Source organism: Leucopleurus acutus, assembly GCF_964270905.1.
Source record: "Leucopleurus acutus genome assembly, chromosome: 1".
Lineage (NCBI taxonomy): Eukaryota > Metazoa > Chordata > Mammalia > Artiodactyla > Delphinidae > Leucopleurus > Leucopleurus acutus.
The window spans coordinates 133422476-133440907 of record NC_139142.1 but is presented as its reverse complement, the minus strand read 5'-3'; the positions used below and the strand labels follow the sequence as shown (position 1 = coordinate 133440907).

The window sequence follows — 18432 nt, the reverse complement described above, 5'->3', positions numbered from 1 at the left end:
TTTTCTTGTTTTAGACATGTACTAAACATACTTGGGTTAGCCCCAACAGTCTATAGCCTCACCAAATAAAGAAAAAAATGACCAAGGTATAAAATGAAATTTTCACAATGACTTTTATCCCCACCAACATTGCTACCCTATGGATTTCATCATCACTCTGAACTGCCTCACCTCTAGGATATTAAATGACAAATGCCCTCTGATCTTAATTCTAATCCCTTCTCTCTAGGCTCCTGGTCCTACAGGTCTCTACGATCGGTTACTGTGAGCCATTGGAGAACTCCAGCACTTCGATTTTTTGGTCATATTCCAGGTTTACCCTGATCCTCACCAACACTTCCCTTGCACTTGGCTTGACTTCAAGACCATTTAAATTAGGATCTTACTATGGTGGATTTCATAAACCACAACTAACTATGAAAAAAAAAATACGAGACTAATATATGATTGATAACTTTGTATTTAGTCAAAAAAGGATACCAAAATAAAACCCCAAACACCATCATCTACCATCATAATTTCATAAAAGGGCATTTAAATACCAAAAGTAGGAAAGGCAATTTCAAAATAAAGGACAGTGCCTTCCCAGGAAGAAAAGAAAAAAGACAAAAAGAATTAAATTTTTTCAGCTGTAAAATATTTCTAATTTTCAAATTTTAAAAATTTCCTTTATAATGTTTTTTTCTGTGTAATCATTTTCTTTACATAAGGATGTCTAGTGCCACCAGAACTGAAGCGTGGATGTCACTTCTGAATTTTCAGAACAGAACAGAAGGCAGTTAAGGGACATCAGTGTCTGCCCTTCAGCAGTACTTGGACTTTTCCCTGAAGGGCTGGGGATAGCAGACTAGGTCTGGAAAAGACTGCAGGGCCACCTTCCATCACTCAACATGAAGATGACAAAATATATAAAGATATAAAGATATAAAAATTTAAAGACCACTAAAAAATACGCATGGATACTTTGTTTTAGAATACATCTTTTGGAAGTTCTTCTTAGAAGATATTTTCTCCACTTCAGTATTGATTCTTCCTTTCCCCTCTCCTTTAAGAAATCTGCCCCTATCCACACCAACCTCTTCCAGGGACACTTCTAATAAATGAATGGACTGTGTGGGAGTAGGAGGATAGGAGGTATTGAAGATCTAACTCAGAGGAGAACCACTAAAAGATCAGAGTTAAATGTTTGAAAATTTAAAACAAGAGATGGAGAGTGAGTTAGATCAATGGCTTACAACCTCTCTGACTGTAACATATAATGAAAATTACATTTTATTTAATCATCTCTCTCAGACTGTTATACATTTCTCTCCCAAATGGTCTCCTTGCTTCTACCCTTGACAGGCTAGAGGGATCCCATTAAGAACTAAGTGGTGAGACTTTCACTTCCAACGAATAACAGAGATCAGATTTATCCTCCTGCCAAAAATAAGGAAAAAAAAAAACAATAAAAATATATGAAACACTTTTCAAGACCCTGGACATCAGGAAATGAAAACAGTGATTCCTGAGAGATTAGAAACAAATGAGGTAAGCTCTCCAAATGCCCCAGCTCTGCCTGAGAGAATTTCTAAGCAACTGTATAGGAAGGAGGAACCCAATCATAACCCAGCAGTCGTCCAGAGATGACAGAGCTGGAAGTTTGGAGAGGTCAAAGCAGCTCAAGTTTGCAGGGCAGAGTACAACAAAGGAAACTGCTGCCCCAATTGTGGAGATCTTCAGAAGGTCCCTTCAGGCTGTCAGCTGAGTGCCAGTGAGCACTTGTCTGTGAGGAAACTACCCAAGGCTAGGAAGAGAACCACCCAAAAGAATTAGAAGGGAAAAATACCTGTAGCTCACGTAGGACAGGGAAGAGTGCCTGTTCCTACCACCAGGGAGGAAAACCTCATAATTCACAGGGCATCAGATAGGATCCACATTAGGGTTCAGCTTTAGTAGTGGAGAAAATCAGCCCTTCTTGAGCACTGCTTTGGTCCTACTAAGGAAGTTTAAAAGGATAAAGTATTTCTGAGAAATCTAACCACAACTCAGAATAAAGCTCAAGAATATTTAAAGTAATAAAAAAATATCCAGCACAATGTCTGGCATTGAACTCCCAGGCATGCAAAGAAGCAGGAAAATATGACCTAGAATGAGAAGAAAAATTAATCTATCAAAATCAACCCAGAAATGACACAGATGATAGGACAGAACATTAAAACAATCATTTTAATATTCCATATATTCAAGAAGCTTGAGGAAAGATTAAAAATGTTAAGTGGAGGGACTTCCCTGGTGGTCCAGTGGTAAAGAAACCACCTTGCAATGCAAGGGAGGCGGGTTCGATTCCTGGTCAGGAACTAAGATCCCACATGCAGTGGGGCAACTAAGCCTGCGCGCCACAACCACTGAGCTCACCTGCCTCAACTAGAGCCTGCGTGCCACAAACAACAGAACCCAGGTGCTCTGGAACCCATGCGCCACAACTACAGAGCCCACGTGCCCTGGGGCCTGCGCACCACAACTAGAGAGAAAACCCTCACACCACAACTAGAGAGAAGCCTCCGCACCGCAATGAAGAGCCCGCACGCCCCCAACGAAAGATCCCGCATGCCTCAACGAAGATCCCACATGCTGCAACTAAGATCTGAGGCAGCCAAAAATAAATAAAATAAATAAATAAAAAATAAATCTTTAAAAAAATGTTAAGTGGAGTTTTGTAAATACAACAGATCTATATAAAACTTCCAGAGATGAAACTATAATGTCTAAGATGAAACACTGTTGGAGATTAATGGCAGATTAGACAATTCAAAAGATAGGCTGGTGAACTTGAAAACACAGCAACAGAAATGATCCAAAATAAAATACAGTGAAAACAAGTCTGAATAAAAGAGACAACTTCAAGTAGAATAATAAGCATGTAATTCAGGTCTGCAAAGAGGGGAAGAAAAACATTTGAATGATAGCTGAAAAATTTTCAAAGTTGATGAAAACCATAAGTTCACAGCAACAAGAATCACAACAAACCCCAAGCACAGAAGCATGAAGAAAATTAAATCACGGCACATCAAAATCAACCTCATTAAAATGAGTGATAGAAAAAATTTTAAAGCAACCAAGCCCAAAATATTTTAATCACTAAATTTACTTAAATTTTATTTAAAATTTAAAAGCAGACTCACATACAGAAACAAATAGAAGGGTGACCACAGACTGGACAGAAACAATGCAAGCCTTGAAAGACACAAACTACCAAATCTCACTCAAGCAGAAAGATAATCTGAATAGTCCTCCCTCTGTTAAAGAAATAGAATTTTTAGTTAAAAGCATTACCACTCCTATTTTCCCAGTCCTCCACTTCCTGAAAAATTCTAGGCCCAGATGGCTTCTCTGGTAAATTCTACTAAACATTAAAGGAAGAAATAATACCAGTTCTGCACAAACTCTTCCATGAAATTCAAGAGGTGGGAATACTTGCTGACACATTCTTTGAGGCCAGAATTACTCTAGTACACAAACCAAAGACATTATATGAAAGCTTTAGATCAATATACTAATGATTATGGATGTAAAAATTCTTTTAAAATTAGCAAATCAGAGGACTTCCGGGAAGATGGCGTTAGAGTAAGACGCGGAGATCACCTTCCTCCCCACAGATACACCAGAAATACATCTACACGTGGAACAACTCCTACAGAACACCTACTGAATGCTGGCAGAAGACCTCAGACCTCCCAAAAGGCAAGAAACCCCCCACGTACCTGGGTAGAGCAAAAGAAAAAAGAATAAACAGGGACAAAAGGATAGGGACGGGTCCTGCACCAGCGGGAGGGAGCTGTGAAGGAGGGAAAGTGTCCACACACTAGGAAGCCCCTTCGCGGGCGGAGACTGCGGGTGGCGGAGGGGGGGAGATTCGGAGCCGCGGAGGAGAGCACAGCAACAGGGGTGCGGAGGGCAAAGCGGAGAGATTCCCACACAGAGGATCGGTGCCGACCAGCACTCAACAGCCCGAGAGGCTTGTCTGCTCACCCGCCGGGGCGGGCGGGGCTGGGAGCTGAGGCTCGGGCTTCAGTCAGAGCGCTGGGAGAGGACTGGGGTTGGCAGCATGAACACAGCCTGCAGGGCGTTAGTGCACCACGGCTAGCCGGGAGGGAGTCCGGGGAAAAGTCTGGACCTGCCGAAGAGGCAAGAGACTTTTTCTTCCCTCTTTATTTCCTGGTGCGCGAGGAGAGGGGATTAAGAACGCTGCTTAAAGGAGCTCCAGAGACCGGCGCGAGCCGCAGCTAAAAGTGCGGACCCCAGAGACAGACATGAGACACTAAGGCCGCTGCTGCCGCCACCAAGAAGCCTGTGTGCGAACCCAGGTCACTATCCACACCCCCCTTCCGGGGAGCCTGGGCAGCCCGCCACTGCCAGGGTCCCGGGATCCAGGGACAACTCCCCCGGGAGAACGCACCCGTCACTCCGGCCTCTGCCGCCGCAGGCTCGCCCTGCACTCCGTGACCCTCCCTACCCCCGGCCTGAGTGAGCCAGAGCCTCCGAATCGGCGGCTCCTTTAACCCCGTCCTGTCTGAGCAAAGAACAGACGCCCTCCGGCGACCTACACGCACAGGCGGGGCCAAATCCAAAGCTGAGCCCCTGGGAGCTGTGAGAACAAAGAAGAGAAAGGGAAATCTCTCCCAGCAGCCTCAGAAGCAGCGGATTAAATATCCACAATCAACTTGATGTACCCTGCATATGTGGAATACATGAATAGACAACGAATCATCCCAAATTAAGGAGGTGGACTTTAGAGCAACATTTATTACTCTTTCCCCTTTTCCTTTTTTTGTGTGTATGTGTATGCTTCTGTGTGAGATTTTGTCTGTATAGCTTTGCTTCCACCATTTGTCCAAGGGTTCTATCCGTCCTGGGTTTTTTTTCTTAATAATTACTTTTTACTTTAATAACCTTATTTTATTTTACTTTATCTTCGTTCTTTCTTTCCTTCCTCCTCTCCTTTAGACAACGAATCATCCCAAATTGAAGAGGTGGACTTTGAGAGCAAGATTTATGATTTTTTCCTCTTTTCCTCTTTTTCTGAGTGTGTATGTGTATGCTTCTGTGTGAGATTTTGTCTGTATAGCTTTCCTTCCACCATCTGTTCCGGGTTCTGTCCATCCGTTTTTCGGTTTTTTTTCCCTCTTAATAATTATTTTTTTATTTTAATAACTTCATTATATTTTATCTTACTTTATTTTATTTTACTTTGTCTTCTTTCTTTTTTTCCTTCCTTCCCTCCTTCCTTCCTTGCTCCCTCCCTCCTTTCTTTCTACTTCTACTAATTCTTTCTTTCTACTTTTTCTCCCTTTTCTTCTGAGCCGTGTGGATGAAAAGCTCTTGGTGCTGCAGCCAGGAGTTAGTGCAGTGCCTCTGAGGTGGGAGAGCCAACTTCAGGACACTGGTCCACAAGAGGCCTCCCAGCTGCACATAATATCAAACGGCGAAAATCTCCCAGAGATCTCCATCTCAACGCCAGCACCCAGCTTCACTCAACGACCAGCAAGCTACAGTGCTGGACATCCTATGCCAAACAACTAGCAAGACAGGAACACAACCCAACCCATTAGCAGAGAGGCTGCCCAAAATCATAATAAGTCCACAGACACCCCAAAACACACCACCAGACATGGACCTGCCCACCAGAGAGAGAAGATCCAGCCTCATCCAAGAGAACACAGGCACTAGTCCCCTACACCAGGAAGCCTACACAACCCACTGAACCAACCTTAGCCACTGGGGACAGACACCAAAAACAACAGGAACTACGAAACTTCAGCCTGCAAAAAGGAGACCCCAAACACAGTAAGATAAGCAAAATGAGAAGACAGAAAAACACACAGCAGATGAAGGAGCAAGATAAAAACCCACCAGACCTAACAAATGAAGAGGAAATAGGCAGTCTACCTGAAAAAGAATTCAGAATAATGATAGTAAAGATGATCCAAAATCTTGGAAATAGAATAGACAAAATGCAAGAAACATTTAACAAGGACCTAGAAGAACTAAAGATGAAACAAACAATGATGAACAACACAATAAATGAAATGAAAAATACCCTAGATGGGATCAATAGCAGAATAACTGAGGCAGAAGAACGGATAAGTGACCTGGAAGATAAAATAGTGGAAACAGCTACTGCAGAGCAGAATAAAGAAAAAAGAATGAAAAGAACCGAGGACAGTCTCAGAGACCTCTGGGACAACATTAAACGCACCAACATTCGAATTATAGGGGTTCCAGAAGAAGAAGAGAAAAAGAAAGGGACTGAGAAAATATTTGAAGAGATTATACTTGAAAACTTCCCTAATGTGGGAAAGGAAATAGTTAATCAAGTCCAGGAAGCACAGAGAGTCCCATACAGGATAAATCCAAGGAGAAATACGCCAAGACACATATTAATCAAACTGTCAAAAATTAAATACAAAGAAAACATATTAAAAGCAGCAAGGGAAAAACAACAAATAACACACAAAGGAATCCCCATAAGGTTAACAGCTGATCTTTCAGCAGAAACTCTGCAAGCCAGAAGGGAGTGGCAGGACATACTGAAAGTGATGAAGGAGAAAAACCTGCAACCAAGATTACTCTACCCAGCAAGGATCTCATTCAGATTTGATGGAGAAATTAAAACCTTCACAGACAAGCAAAAGCTGAGAGAGTTCAGCACCACCAAACCAGCTCTACAACAACTGCTAGAGGAATTTCTCTAGGCAAGAAACACAAGAGAAGGAAAAGACCTACAATAACGAACCCAAAACAATTAAGAAAATGGGAATAGGAACATACATATCGATAATTACCTTAAATGTAAATGGACTAAATGCTCCCACCAAAAGACACAGATTGGCTGAATGGATACAAAAACAAGACGCATATATTTGCTGTCTACAAGAGACCCACTTCAGACCTAGAGACACATACAGACTGAAAGTAAGGGGATGGAAAAAGGTATTTCATGCAAATGGAAACCAAAAGAAAGGTGGGGTAGCAATTCTCATATCAGACAAAATAGACTTTAAAGTAAAGACTATTAGAAGAGACAAAGAAGGACACTACATAATGATCAAAGGATTGATCCAAGAAGAAGATATAACAATTGTAAATATTTATGCACCCAACATAGGAGCACCTCAATACATAAGGCAAATACTAACAGCCATAAAAGGGGAAATTGACAGTAACACATTCATAGTAGGGGACTTTAACACCCCACTTTCACCAATGGACAGATCATCCAAAATGAAAATAAATAAGGAAACACAAGCTTTAAATGATACATTAAACAAGATGGACTTAATTGATATTTATAGGACATTCCATCCAAAAACGACAGAATACACATTTTCCCTAGTGCTCATGGAACATTCTCCAGGATAGATCATATCTTGGGTCACAAATCAAGCCTTGGTAAATTTAAGAAAATTGAAACTGTATCAAGTATCTTTTCCGACCACAAAGCTATGAGACTAGATATCAATTACAGGAAAAGATCTGTAAAAAATACAAACACATGGAGGCTAAACAATACACTATTTAATAACCAAGAGATCACTGAAGAAATCAAAGAGGAAATCAAAAAATACCTAGAAACAAATGACAATGGAGACACAACGACTCAAAATCTATGGGATGCAGCAAAAGCAGTTCTAAGAGGGAAGTTTATAGCAATACAATCCTACCTTAAGAAACAGGAAACATCTCGAATAAACAACCTAACCTTGCACCTAAAGCAATTAGAGAAAGAAGAACAAAAAAAACCCAAAGTTAGCAGAAGGAAAGAAATCATAAAAATTAGATCAGAAATAAATGAAAAAGAAATGAAGGAAACGATAGCAAAGATCAATAAAACTAAAACCTGGTTCTTTGAAAGGATAAACAAAATTGATAAACCATTAGCCAGACTCATCAAGAAAAAAAGGGAGAAGACTGAAATCAATAGAATTAGAAATGAAAAAGGAGAAGTAACAACTGACACTGCAGAAATACAAAAGATCATGAGAGATTACTACAAGCAACTCTATGCCAATAAAATGGACAACCTGGAAGAAATGGACACATTCTTAGAAATGCACAACCTGCCAAGACTGAATCAGGAAGAAATAGAAAATATGAACAGGCCAATCACAAGCACTGAAATTGAAACTGTGATTAAAAATCTTCCAACAAACAAAAGCCCAGGACCAGATAGCCTGTGAGGCGAATTCTATCAAACATTTAGAGAAGACCTATCACCTATCCTTCCCAAACTCTTCCAAAATATAGCAGAGGGAGGAACACTCCCAAACTCATTCTACGAGGCCACCATCACCCTGATACCAAAACCAGACAAGGATGTCACAAAGAAAGAAAACTACAGGCCAATATCACTGATGAACATAGATGCAAAAATCCTCAACAAAATACTAGCAAACAGAATCCAACAGCACATTAAATGGATCATACACCATGATCAAGTGGGGTTTATTCCAGGAATGCAAGGATTCTTCAATATACGCAGATCAATCAACGTGATACACCATATTAACAAATTGAAGGAGAAAAACCATACGATCACCTCAATAGATGCAGAGAAAGCTTTTGACAAAATTCAACACCCATTTATGATAAAAACCCTGCAGAAAGTAGGCAGAGAGGGAACTTTCCTCAACATAATAAAGGCCATATATGACAAACCCACAGCCAACATCGTCCTCAATGGTGAAAAACTGAAAGCATTTCCACTAAGATCAGGAACAAGACAAGGTTGCCCACTCTCACCACTCTTATTCAACATAGTTTTAGAAGTTTTAGCCACAGCAATCAGAGCAGAAAAGGAAATAAAAGGAATCCAAATGGGAAAAGAATAAGTAAAGCTGGCACTGTTTGCAGATGACATGATACTATACATAGAGAATCCTAAAGATGCTACCAGAAAACTACTAGAGCTAATCAATCAATTTGGTAAAGTAACAGGACACAAAATTAATGCACAGAAATCTCTGGCATTCCTATACACTAATGATGAAAAATCTGAAAGTGAAATCAAGAAAACACTCCCATTTACCACTGCAACAAAAAGAATAAAATATCTAGGAATAAACCTACCTAAGGAGACAAAAGACCTGTATGCAGAAAATTATAAGACACTGATGAAAGAAATTAAAGATGATATAAATAGATGGAGAGACATACCATGTTCTTGGATTGGAAGAATCAACATTGTGAAAATGACTCTACTACCCAAAGCAATCTACAGATTCAATGCAATCCCTATCAAACTACCACTGGCAGTTTTCACAGAACTAGAACAAAAAATTTCACAATTTGTATGGTAACACAAAAGACCCCGAATAGCCAAAGCAATCTTGAGAACAAAAAATGGAGGTGGAGGAATCAGGCTCCCTGACTTCAGACTATACTACAAAGCTACAGTAATCAAGACAGTACGGTACTGGCACAAAAACAGAAAGATAGATCAATGGAACAGGATAGAAAGCCCAGAGATAAACCCATGCACATATGGTCACCTTATCTTTGATAAAGGAGGAAGGAATGTACAGTTGAGAAAGGATAGCCTCTTCAATAAGTGGTACTGGGAAAACTGGACAGCTACATGTAAAAGTATGAGATTAGATCACTCCCTAACACCATACACAAAAATAAGCTCAAAATGGATTAAAAAAAAAAAAATGGATTAAAGACCTAAATGTAAGGCCATAAACTATCAAACTCTTAGAGGAACACATAGGCAGGACACTCTATGACAGAAATCACAGCAAGGTCCTTTTTGACCCACCTCCTAGAGAAATGGAAATAAAAACAAAAATAAACAAATGGGACCTAATGAAACTTCAAAGCTTTTGCACAGCAAAGGAAACCATAAACAAGACCAAAAGGCAACCCTCAGAATGGGAGAAAATATTTGCAAATGAAGCAACTGACAAAGGATTAATTTCCAAAATTTACAAGCAGCTCATGCAGCTCAATAACAAAAAAACAAACAACCCAATCTAACAATGGGCAGAAGACCTAAATAGACATTTGTCCAAAGAAGATATACAGACTGCCAACAAACACATGAAAGAATGCTCAACATCATTAATCATTAGAGAAATGCAAATCAAAACTACAATGAGGTATCATCTCACACCAGTCAGAATGGCCATCATCAAAAAATCTAGAAACAATAAATGCTGGAGAGGGTGTGGAGAAAAGGGAACACTCTTGCACTGTTGGTGGGAATGTAAATTGATACAGCCACTGTGGAGAACAGTATGGAGGTTCCTTAAAAAACTACAAATAGGGGCTTCCTTGGTGGCGCAGTGGTTGAGAGTCCGCCTGCCGATGCAGGGGACATGGGTTCGAGCCCTGATCTGGGAAGATCCCACATGCCGCGGAGCAACTAGGCCCGTGAGCCACAGCTACTGAGCCTGCGCATCTGGAGCCTGTGCTCCGCAACAAGAGAGGCCGTGATAGTGAGAGGCCGGCGCACGGTGATGAAGAGTGGCCGCCGCTTGCCACAACTAGAGAAAGCCCTTGCACAGAAACGAAGACCCAACACAGCAAAAATAAATTAATTAGTTAATTAAAAAAAAAAAAAACTACAAATAGAACTATATGCCCCAGCAATCCCACTACTGGGCACATACCCTGAGAAAACCATAATTCAAAAAGAGTCATGTACCAAAATGTTCATTGCAGCTCTATTTACAATAGCCCGGAGATGGAAACAACCTAAGTGTCCATCATCGGATGAATGGATAAAGAAGATGTGGCACATATATACAATGGAATATTACTCAGCCATAAAATGAAACGAGATTCCTCTTCCCCTCTTATCAGGGTTGCGGAAAGCGTATCCCAGGACCGCGCTACGGCCCCGCCTCTTCTTGAGGACGGGCACGTGATGCCGGAAGTGGGTGGGGGTAATATGGTGGCGTTTCCGGCAGGCCCCGGCTACTGAAAGCCGGGGCGAGGAGTTGGTCCGGGTCCGGGTTCCTGTCCCGGTCCCGCCGAGGCGGCGACTGCGATAGGAGGAAGGACGTGTTGGACGCGCTGGCCCACCGCCACTATACATTGCAGCCTTATCTCAACTCAAAATGAACTATATGCCCGGCACCGCCAGCCTCATCGAGGACATCGACAGGATGCGGCTGCTGAGGCCCAAGTGTGAAAGTTGGCCGCCTCCCCGGTGCATCATCTCCCACCTGCGGCATTTCGAAGTACCAGGTGGTTACTGGTGGATGAATGAGAATTCTTAGAGAAAGGATTCTTCAAGAAACGAAAAGAGCAACAGCAGTTGGACTTAATTAGCACTAAACATAGGATTTATGCTGTGTGGCCGTTTGCAATCTTTTACCGTTGAGGGTATTTAGACTTCAGGGTTATGGTAATGGAGACCACTGCCGGACCAGAAAAGCACTTGGTCCTGCTTCGAGATGGAAGGACGCTTATAGGCTTTTTAAGAAGCATTGATCAATTTGCTAACTTAGTGCTACATCAGACTGTGGAGCGTATTCATGTGGGCAAAAAATACGGTGATATTCCTCGAGGGATTTTTGTGGTCAGAGGAGAAAATGTGGTCCTACTAGGAGAAATAGTGAAGCTTTCCAAACCTGCTTGTTTTGTAGGACTTAGAAAAGGAGAGTGACACACCCCTCCAGCAAGTGTCTATTGAAGAAATCCTAGAAGAACAGAGGGTGGAACAGCAGACCAAGCTGGAAGCCGAGAAGCTGAAAGTCCAGGCCCTGAAGGATCGAGGCCTGTCTATCCCTCGAGCAGATACTCTTGATGAGTATTAAGTCTTCTGCTCAGAGACTGTAGCTCTTGGGGAGCAGGGGCTCTCACCAAACCAAGTGACACATTTGACGAGAGACTGCAGAGCTTTGAAAAGTCATTTTTGTTTGGAATTCTTTCACATATGCAACATGAAGAAATCGTGCATTTTGTTTCGGTTTTTTTAATAACAAAATCATTTAAAGAAACAGTGGCATGGACTCCTTTCACACGTCACTGTGGAGCCAGCAACTACTTCTTTATATTGCTCTTCTCCCCCCAAATTAATGGTTACAGGGAATATTCTTCATTTGCTTGTAAATAAAATATGAATCTCAAAAAAAAAAAAAATGAAACGAAATTGAGCTATTTGTAATGAGGTGGATAGACCTAGAGTCTGTCATACAGTGTGAAGTAAGTCAGAAAGAGAGAGACAAATACCGTATGCTAACACATATAAATGGAATTTAAGAAAAAAAAATGTCATGAACCTAGGAGTGAAACAGGAATAGAGACACAGACTTACTAGAGAATGGACTTGAGGATATGGGGAGGGGGAAGGGTAAACTGTAACAAAGCGGGAGAGAGGCATGGACATATATACACCACCAAACGTAAGGTAGATAGCTAGTGGGAAGCAGCCGCATAGCACAGGGAGATCAGCTCAGTGCTTTGTGACCGCCTGGAGGGGTGGGATAGGGAAGGTGGGAGGGAGGGAGACGCAAGCGGGAAGAGATATGGGAACATATGTATATATATAACTGATTCATTTTGTTGTGAAGCTGAAACTAACATACCATTGTAAAGCAATTATACTCCAATAAAGATGTTAAAATGAAAAATAAAAATTAGCAAATCAAACCCAAGAATATATAAAAAGCTTACCACATCATGATTGAGTTTTATCCCAGGGATATATTGTTTGAACATCTGAGATGCAATCAATGTAATTCACCACTAACAGAGTAAACAGTAACAGACTAAAAGTGTTTTTAAAGTATGTAAGCATCAGGACTTCCCTGGTGGCGCAGTGGATAAGAGTCACCTGACAACGCAGGGGACATGGGTTCGATCCCTGGTCTGGGAAGATCCCACATGCCACGGAACAACTAACCCCATGCACCACAGTACTGAAGCCCGCACGCCTAGAGCCCATGCTCCGCGACAAGAGAAGCCCACGCGCCACAGTGAAGAGTAGCCCCTGCTCGCCACAACTAGAGAAAGCCCATGCATAGCAACGATGACCCAACACAGCCAAAAATAAATAAAATTAAATATTAAAAAAAAAAAAAGGATGTGATCATCTCAGTAAATGCAGAAAGAGTACCTGGCAAAATCTAACAACTATTCCTGATAAAATGCTCAGCAAACTTGGAATTGAAGGGAAGGAACTTTCTCAATCTGACCAAGGGCATCTATGAGGAACCTACAGATAACATCGTTTTTAGTGGTAAAAGCAGAATGCCTTCCCCCTAAGGTCAGGAATGGAAGGATGCCTGCTCTCACCACTTCTATTGAGCATTATATTAGAGCTTATAGTTAGTGCAATAAAGGCAAGAAAAAGAAATAAAAGGTATTCAAAATGGAAAGGAGTAAGTAAAACTCTCTTAATTTGAAGAAGACATGTTCGTCTAGCTAGTAAATTCTACTGAACTACAAAAAAGCTACTAAGAACTGATATGAGTTCAGCAAGGTCACAGAAAATAAGATCAATTTACAAAAATAAATTTTATTTCTATTATATATCAATGAACACTCAGAAATTGAGTTTCAGAAATATAATTTACAATAGCATCAAAATATGAAATAAGGGGCTTCCCTGGTGGCGCAGTGGTTGAGAGTCCGCTTGCCGATGCAGGGGACACGGGTTTGTGCCCCGGTCCGGGAAGATCCCACATGCCGCGGAGCGGCTGCGCCTGTAAGCCATGGCCGCTGAGCCTGCACGTCTGGAGCCTGTGCTCCGCAACGGGAGAGGCCACAACAGTGAGAGGCCCGCGTACCGCAAAACAAAAACAAAAAATATGAAATAAGAATAAAACTGACAAAAAGTGTGCAAAATCTATACACTGAAAACAAAAGACTGCTAAGAGAAATTACAGAAGACCTAAAATAAATGAGATATACTGTGTTCATGGATCGGAAGACAGTATTGTTAAGATGTCAGTTGTCCCCTAATTTATCAATAGATTCAATGTAATCCCAATTAAAACCACAGAACACTTTTTTTTTTAAAGAAATGAACAAACTGATTCTAAAATGTATAAGAAAATCAAAGGACCTGGAACAGCCAAAACAACTCTAAAAAAGAAGAACAAAGTTGGAGGATTTATACCACCTGACTTAAAGATTTATTATAAAGTAACAGTAATTAAGACAATGTAATGTTGGCATTAAGATATACAAATTGAATCAAACAGAATCAAGTAATAGAACCGCACATGTATGATAAATGGTTAATTGATTTTTGACAAAGGTGGAAATATAGTTAAGTGGAAAAAAAGAATAGTCTTTTTTAACAAATGGTGCTAGAGCACTGGATTCTCAAACAAAAACAAATACTTAAAAATTTTTTTTAACATCTTTATTGGAATATAATTGTTTTACAATGGTGTGTTAGTTTCTGCTTTATAACAAAGTGAATCAGCTATACATATACATATATCCCCTTATCTCCTCCCTCTGCGTCTCCCTCCCACCCTCCCTATCCCACCCCTCTAGGTGGTCACAAGGCACCGAGCTGATCTCCCTGTGCTATGCGGTTGCTTCCCACTAGCTAGCTATTTTACATTTGGTAGTATATGTAAGTCCATGCACTCTCTCACTTTGTCCCAGCTTAAAAACAAATACTGTGATCCATACCTCGCACCATATACAAAAGTTAACTCACAATGGATGAAAAATCTAAATATAAAACCTGAACTATAAAACTTCTGGAAGAAAAAAATAGGAGAATATCTTTGTAATCTTGGTTTAGGCAAAGATTTTAGATATGACACCAAAAGCATGACCCATTAAAGAAAGTATTGATGAATTGAACTTCACCAAAATTAGGAACTTCTGTTCTCTTATCACTGATCAGAGAGTGAACAGATAAACCAGACTGGGAGACAATATTTCCAAACCACATATCTAATAGAGAATATATCCAGAATATATCAAGAACTCTCAAAACTCAATAAGAAAACAACCTAATTTAAAAATAAGCAATAGAGGTCTTCCCTGGTGGTACAGTGGTTAAGCATCTCCCTGCCAATGCAGGGGACACAGGTTCGAGCCCTGGCCCAGGAAGATCCCACATGCCGCGGAGCAGCTAAGCCCATGAGCCACAACTACCGAGCCTGTGCTCTGGATTCTGCGAGCCACAGCTATTGAGCCCAGGTGCCACAACTACTGAAGCCTGCGTGCTTAGAGCCCGTGCTCCACAACAAGAGAAGTCACTGCAGTGAGAACCCTGCGCACCCCCACGAAGAGTAGCCCCCGCTCGCCGCAACTAAAGAATGCCTGCCAAAAAAAAAAAAAGAAAGCCCGCACACAGCAATGAAGACCCAACACAGCCAAAAGTAAATAAATAACTAAGTAAATAATAAATATATAAATAAATAAAATTTTAAAAAAAATAAGCAATAGGTTTTTAAGAGACATTTCACTGGAGAAGCTATATAGACAGTAAATAAATTCATGAAAAGAGACCATCACTAGTCAAAAGGGAAATACAAATCAAAACCACAAAGAAATACAATTACATGTCATTAGAATGTCTTTAAAAAAAAAAGAGAAACCACTGTCTGAAAAATAAATAAATAAATAACCAAAAAACAAAACAAAAAAACCCCAGACCATACAATGTGTTAGCAAAGTTATGGAGCAACTGGAACTCTCATAAATTGCTGGTAGGAATGTAATATGGTATAACCACCTCACAAACCAATTTGGTAATTACCTAGAAAGTTAAACATATACTACCAAGTAACCCAGCCATTCCAATCCTAACAACTTAAGAGAAATAGAAGCATCTATCCATACAAAGGCTTGTACTTGTTCAGGGTCGCTTAACTGGTAATAGCCAAAAACTGGAAATATTTCAAATGTCCAGTAACAAGCTAGATAAACAAATCGTAGTATACATTTCATACAATGCTATATTATTCTGGAATAAAAAGGAATAAACTATATATACATGCAATCTCAAATTATTAATGCTGAAAGAAGCTAGACAAAAAAAAAGAATACATTCCATTTACATAAAATACTAGAAATGCAAACTAATGTATAGTAATAAAAGATCCATGGTTACCTGGAGACTGAGATGAAGAGCAGAAAGGGGTGGGAGGAAGAGATTACAAAAGGGCACAGGGAAGTTTTTCTGGGTGATGATAACGTTCATTATCTTGACGGTGGTGACTTTCACAGGTGTGTGTGTGTATATATATTTGTATATCAAAGAACATCACTGTACACATTAAATATGTACAATATATTATGTCAATTGTACTGTAACAAAGCTATTAAAATATCTTTAGATGTTTTTTTAATTCAATAAAAATGGCTTCCAATCTCAGATCAGAAACCTAAATACTTATAATGTACTCCATCCCAACCATTACTTCCTTGACTTTACCTCCTACTACTTACCTCCTCAACTCTCTTAGCTCTAAGTCACAATGACTCCTTTGTTGTTCCCTGAATATGCAGGTACCCTCTCACCTCAGTACCTTTGCACTTGCTGTTTTTAAATCCCCCTAGCACATTTTCCCTCCAGATGTCCTCTTAAGCTTGCTTCCTTACCTCCTTTAGGTCATTTATCAAATGTCATCTTCTCTGCCCTTCTCCCTCACAAATCCCCCACACTTTCTCCTTTGCTTTATATTTCTCCACAGCACTCATCATCATCTAACACACCACAGATTTATTTTGCTTATTGTCTGTCTCTGTTCCCCAGATTATAAATGCCATAAAGGCAGAAATTTTTCCTCTAGAATCTTTACCAGTTACTTAAAAGTACTATGTCATGTTTCAACATCTGGACAACCTCTAGGTCTGGTTATGTTTGCACTGCTTGTCTTGCCTTTTTATGTATCTCTTAATTTTTTATTGAACTAGATACTGTGCCTAAAAGAACAGTAGATGAAAACAATATTTTACTTTGAAATAAGCACACCTGTTTCTTCCAGGCCATTAGGGTGGTGGTTTGAATCAATCTAGTGATTAGGTGAACTGGGTTTGGGTTTTATTGTTGCTTAATTAGCTTCAGTGCATCATAGGCTTCAAATTCTTCCAGTGGTGAACTGACAATTTACTTTGTGTTTTAGTAGTAGGAGTAGAGTGCTAGAGAATTTTTCTCAGAATTTTTGCTCCATCAGTTTTCAGCAGAACTTGTACACCTGTGCCATAGAGCAGGTGTCTCTCCATGTCCTTGCCCCTGTCCCAGTGGTAGACTGCTAGTACTTGTTACTTGGTATAAGGCTAGTAGTGGGAACAGGATTCTCTTCCTCCAGTTTCAGTCTTAGGCAGGCCCTGTGCACCTGAACCTTAGGGATGGAGACTACCCCAGTGGCAGACAACCTCTGTTTCCTACTCAGTGCAAGATGAATATAGCATATAGCTCAGGCAGGTATCCTGAAATCCTTCCAATCCCTATTCCTTGCACTGACCCCCTTCCCTCCCCATGGGGCGACTGAACTCTGCCTTCTATTCTAAAAGGTTCTTGGGTAGGAAGGAGCACAGGGCAAGGAGTTGGGGTTATTTACTAATGTATCCCTGTGTGTACAGAGTAGCTACTCACTAAGTGGAATGAATTAATTTTATGTTGCAATAAGTATGCATTCAAACACACATACAATTTAACCTTACTAACTGTACTGAATTTCTTTTTTAAAAAATGATGATTGCAACCAACACGATTTCACAATCCACTAATCAGTCAAATCTGCAATTCATGAGAAGGGTGGGGACTCAGGCAAAGTAAGTTCTATGTCAGTCATGTGGGGCCATGTGCAGAGTAGGCCAGTCAAGAAAGAGGAAAGAAGAGATGCAGAGATAAATGTACTCAAGAGGTATCTAGCTGTACTCTTGCCTTTCGTTGCCCTTATCATTGTCTCCTGAAGCCTTACAATAACTCTCCCACTGACTTTTGTTAGAAAGGACTTCTCTTGCAACCCAATTATTCCTAATAACCTTAACCCAATCCCTATCATTCAATTTTTTGCTTTTATTTTGTTTTCATTCTTTTATTTTTCTCCTGGGCTACAGTGCAATGCTAGTAAATCCACATAACTGTGGTATCTCGCCCAACAACAAATTCCTGATAACCATCCTTTGGTAGTCCTTTAATGCTACTCAGAAATCAATTTATTTCTTTCTACATGACTCCTTATCCTGAATCTGTCAACCACCCAACCTGGAACTCCCCAAACTATCCTAGTAATGCCACCTTATCCTCAGCAAATGACTTTGCCACTAAAATGAGACTAAGATTTATATGACCTGGACTTCTTTAAATTTCTATTCTTTTCAGTTCAAAGTTCCTTTCTATTTTCTCTGCCCCCTCCTATGTTTAAAGGAAGACCTAATCCTCCCCCTGATATGACTAAACTTTCTAGGCTTTATTCTTTTATGTTGTTTGTTTTGGATTATTTTTAATATAAAATATTTCAA

General features: G+C 40.3%; 2 protein-coding genes across 4 annotated transcripts in view; one reads left to right on the top strand and one right to left on the bottom strand.

Moving 5' to 3' along the window:
• The window catches only part of ZNF609 (zinc finger protein 609), a 235948-nt gene that overhangs the window by 132580 nt on the left and 84936 nt on the right, over positions 1–18432 (bottom strand). The window lies entirely within an intron of this gene.
• Positions 11396–12113, top strand: LOC309960469 (U6 snRNA-associated Sm-like protein LSm1; the record flags this gene model as incomplete). Its single annotated transcript, XM_082837284.1, has 2 exons — positions 11396–11602; positions 11634–12113. 2 exons carry the CDS (start codon positions 11396–11398, stop codon positions 11802–11804), a joined length of 378 nt encoding a protein of 125 aa, XP_082693410.1. The 3' UTR covers positions 11805–12113.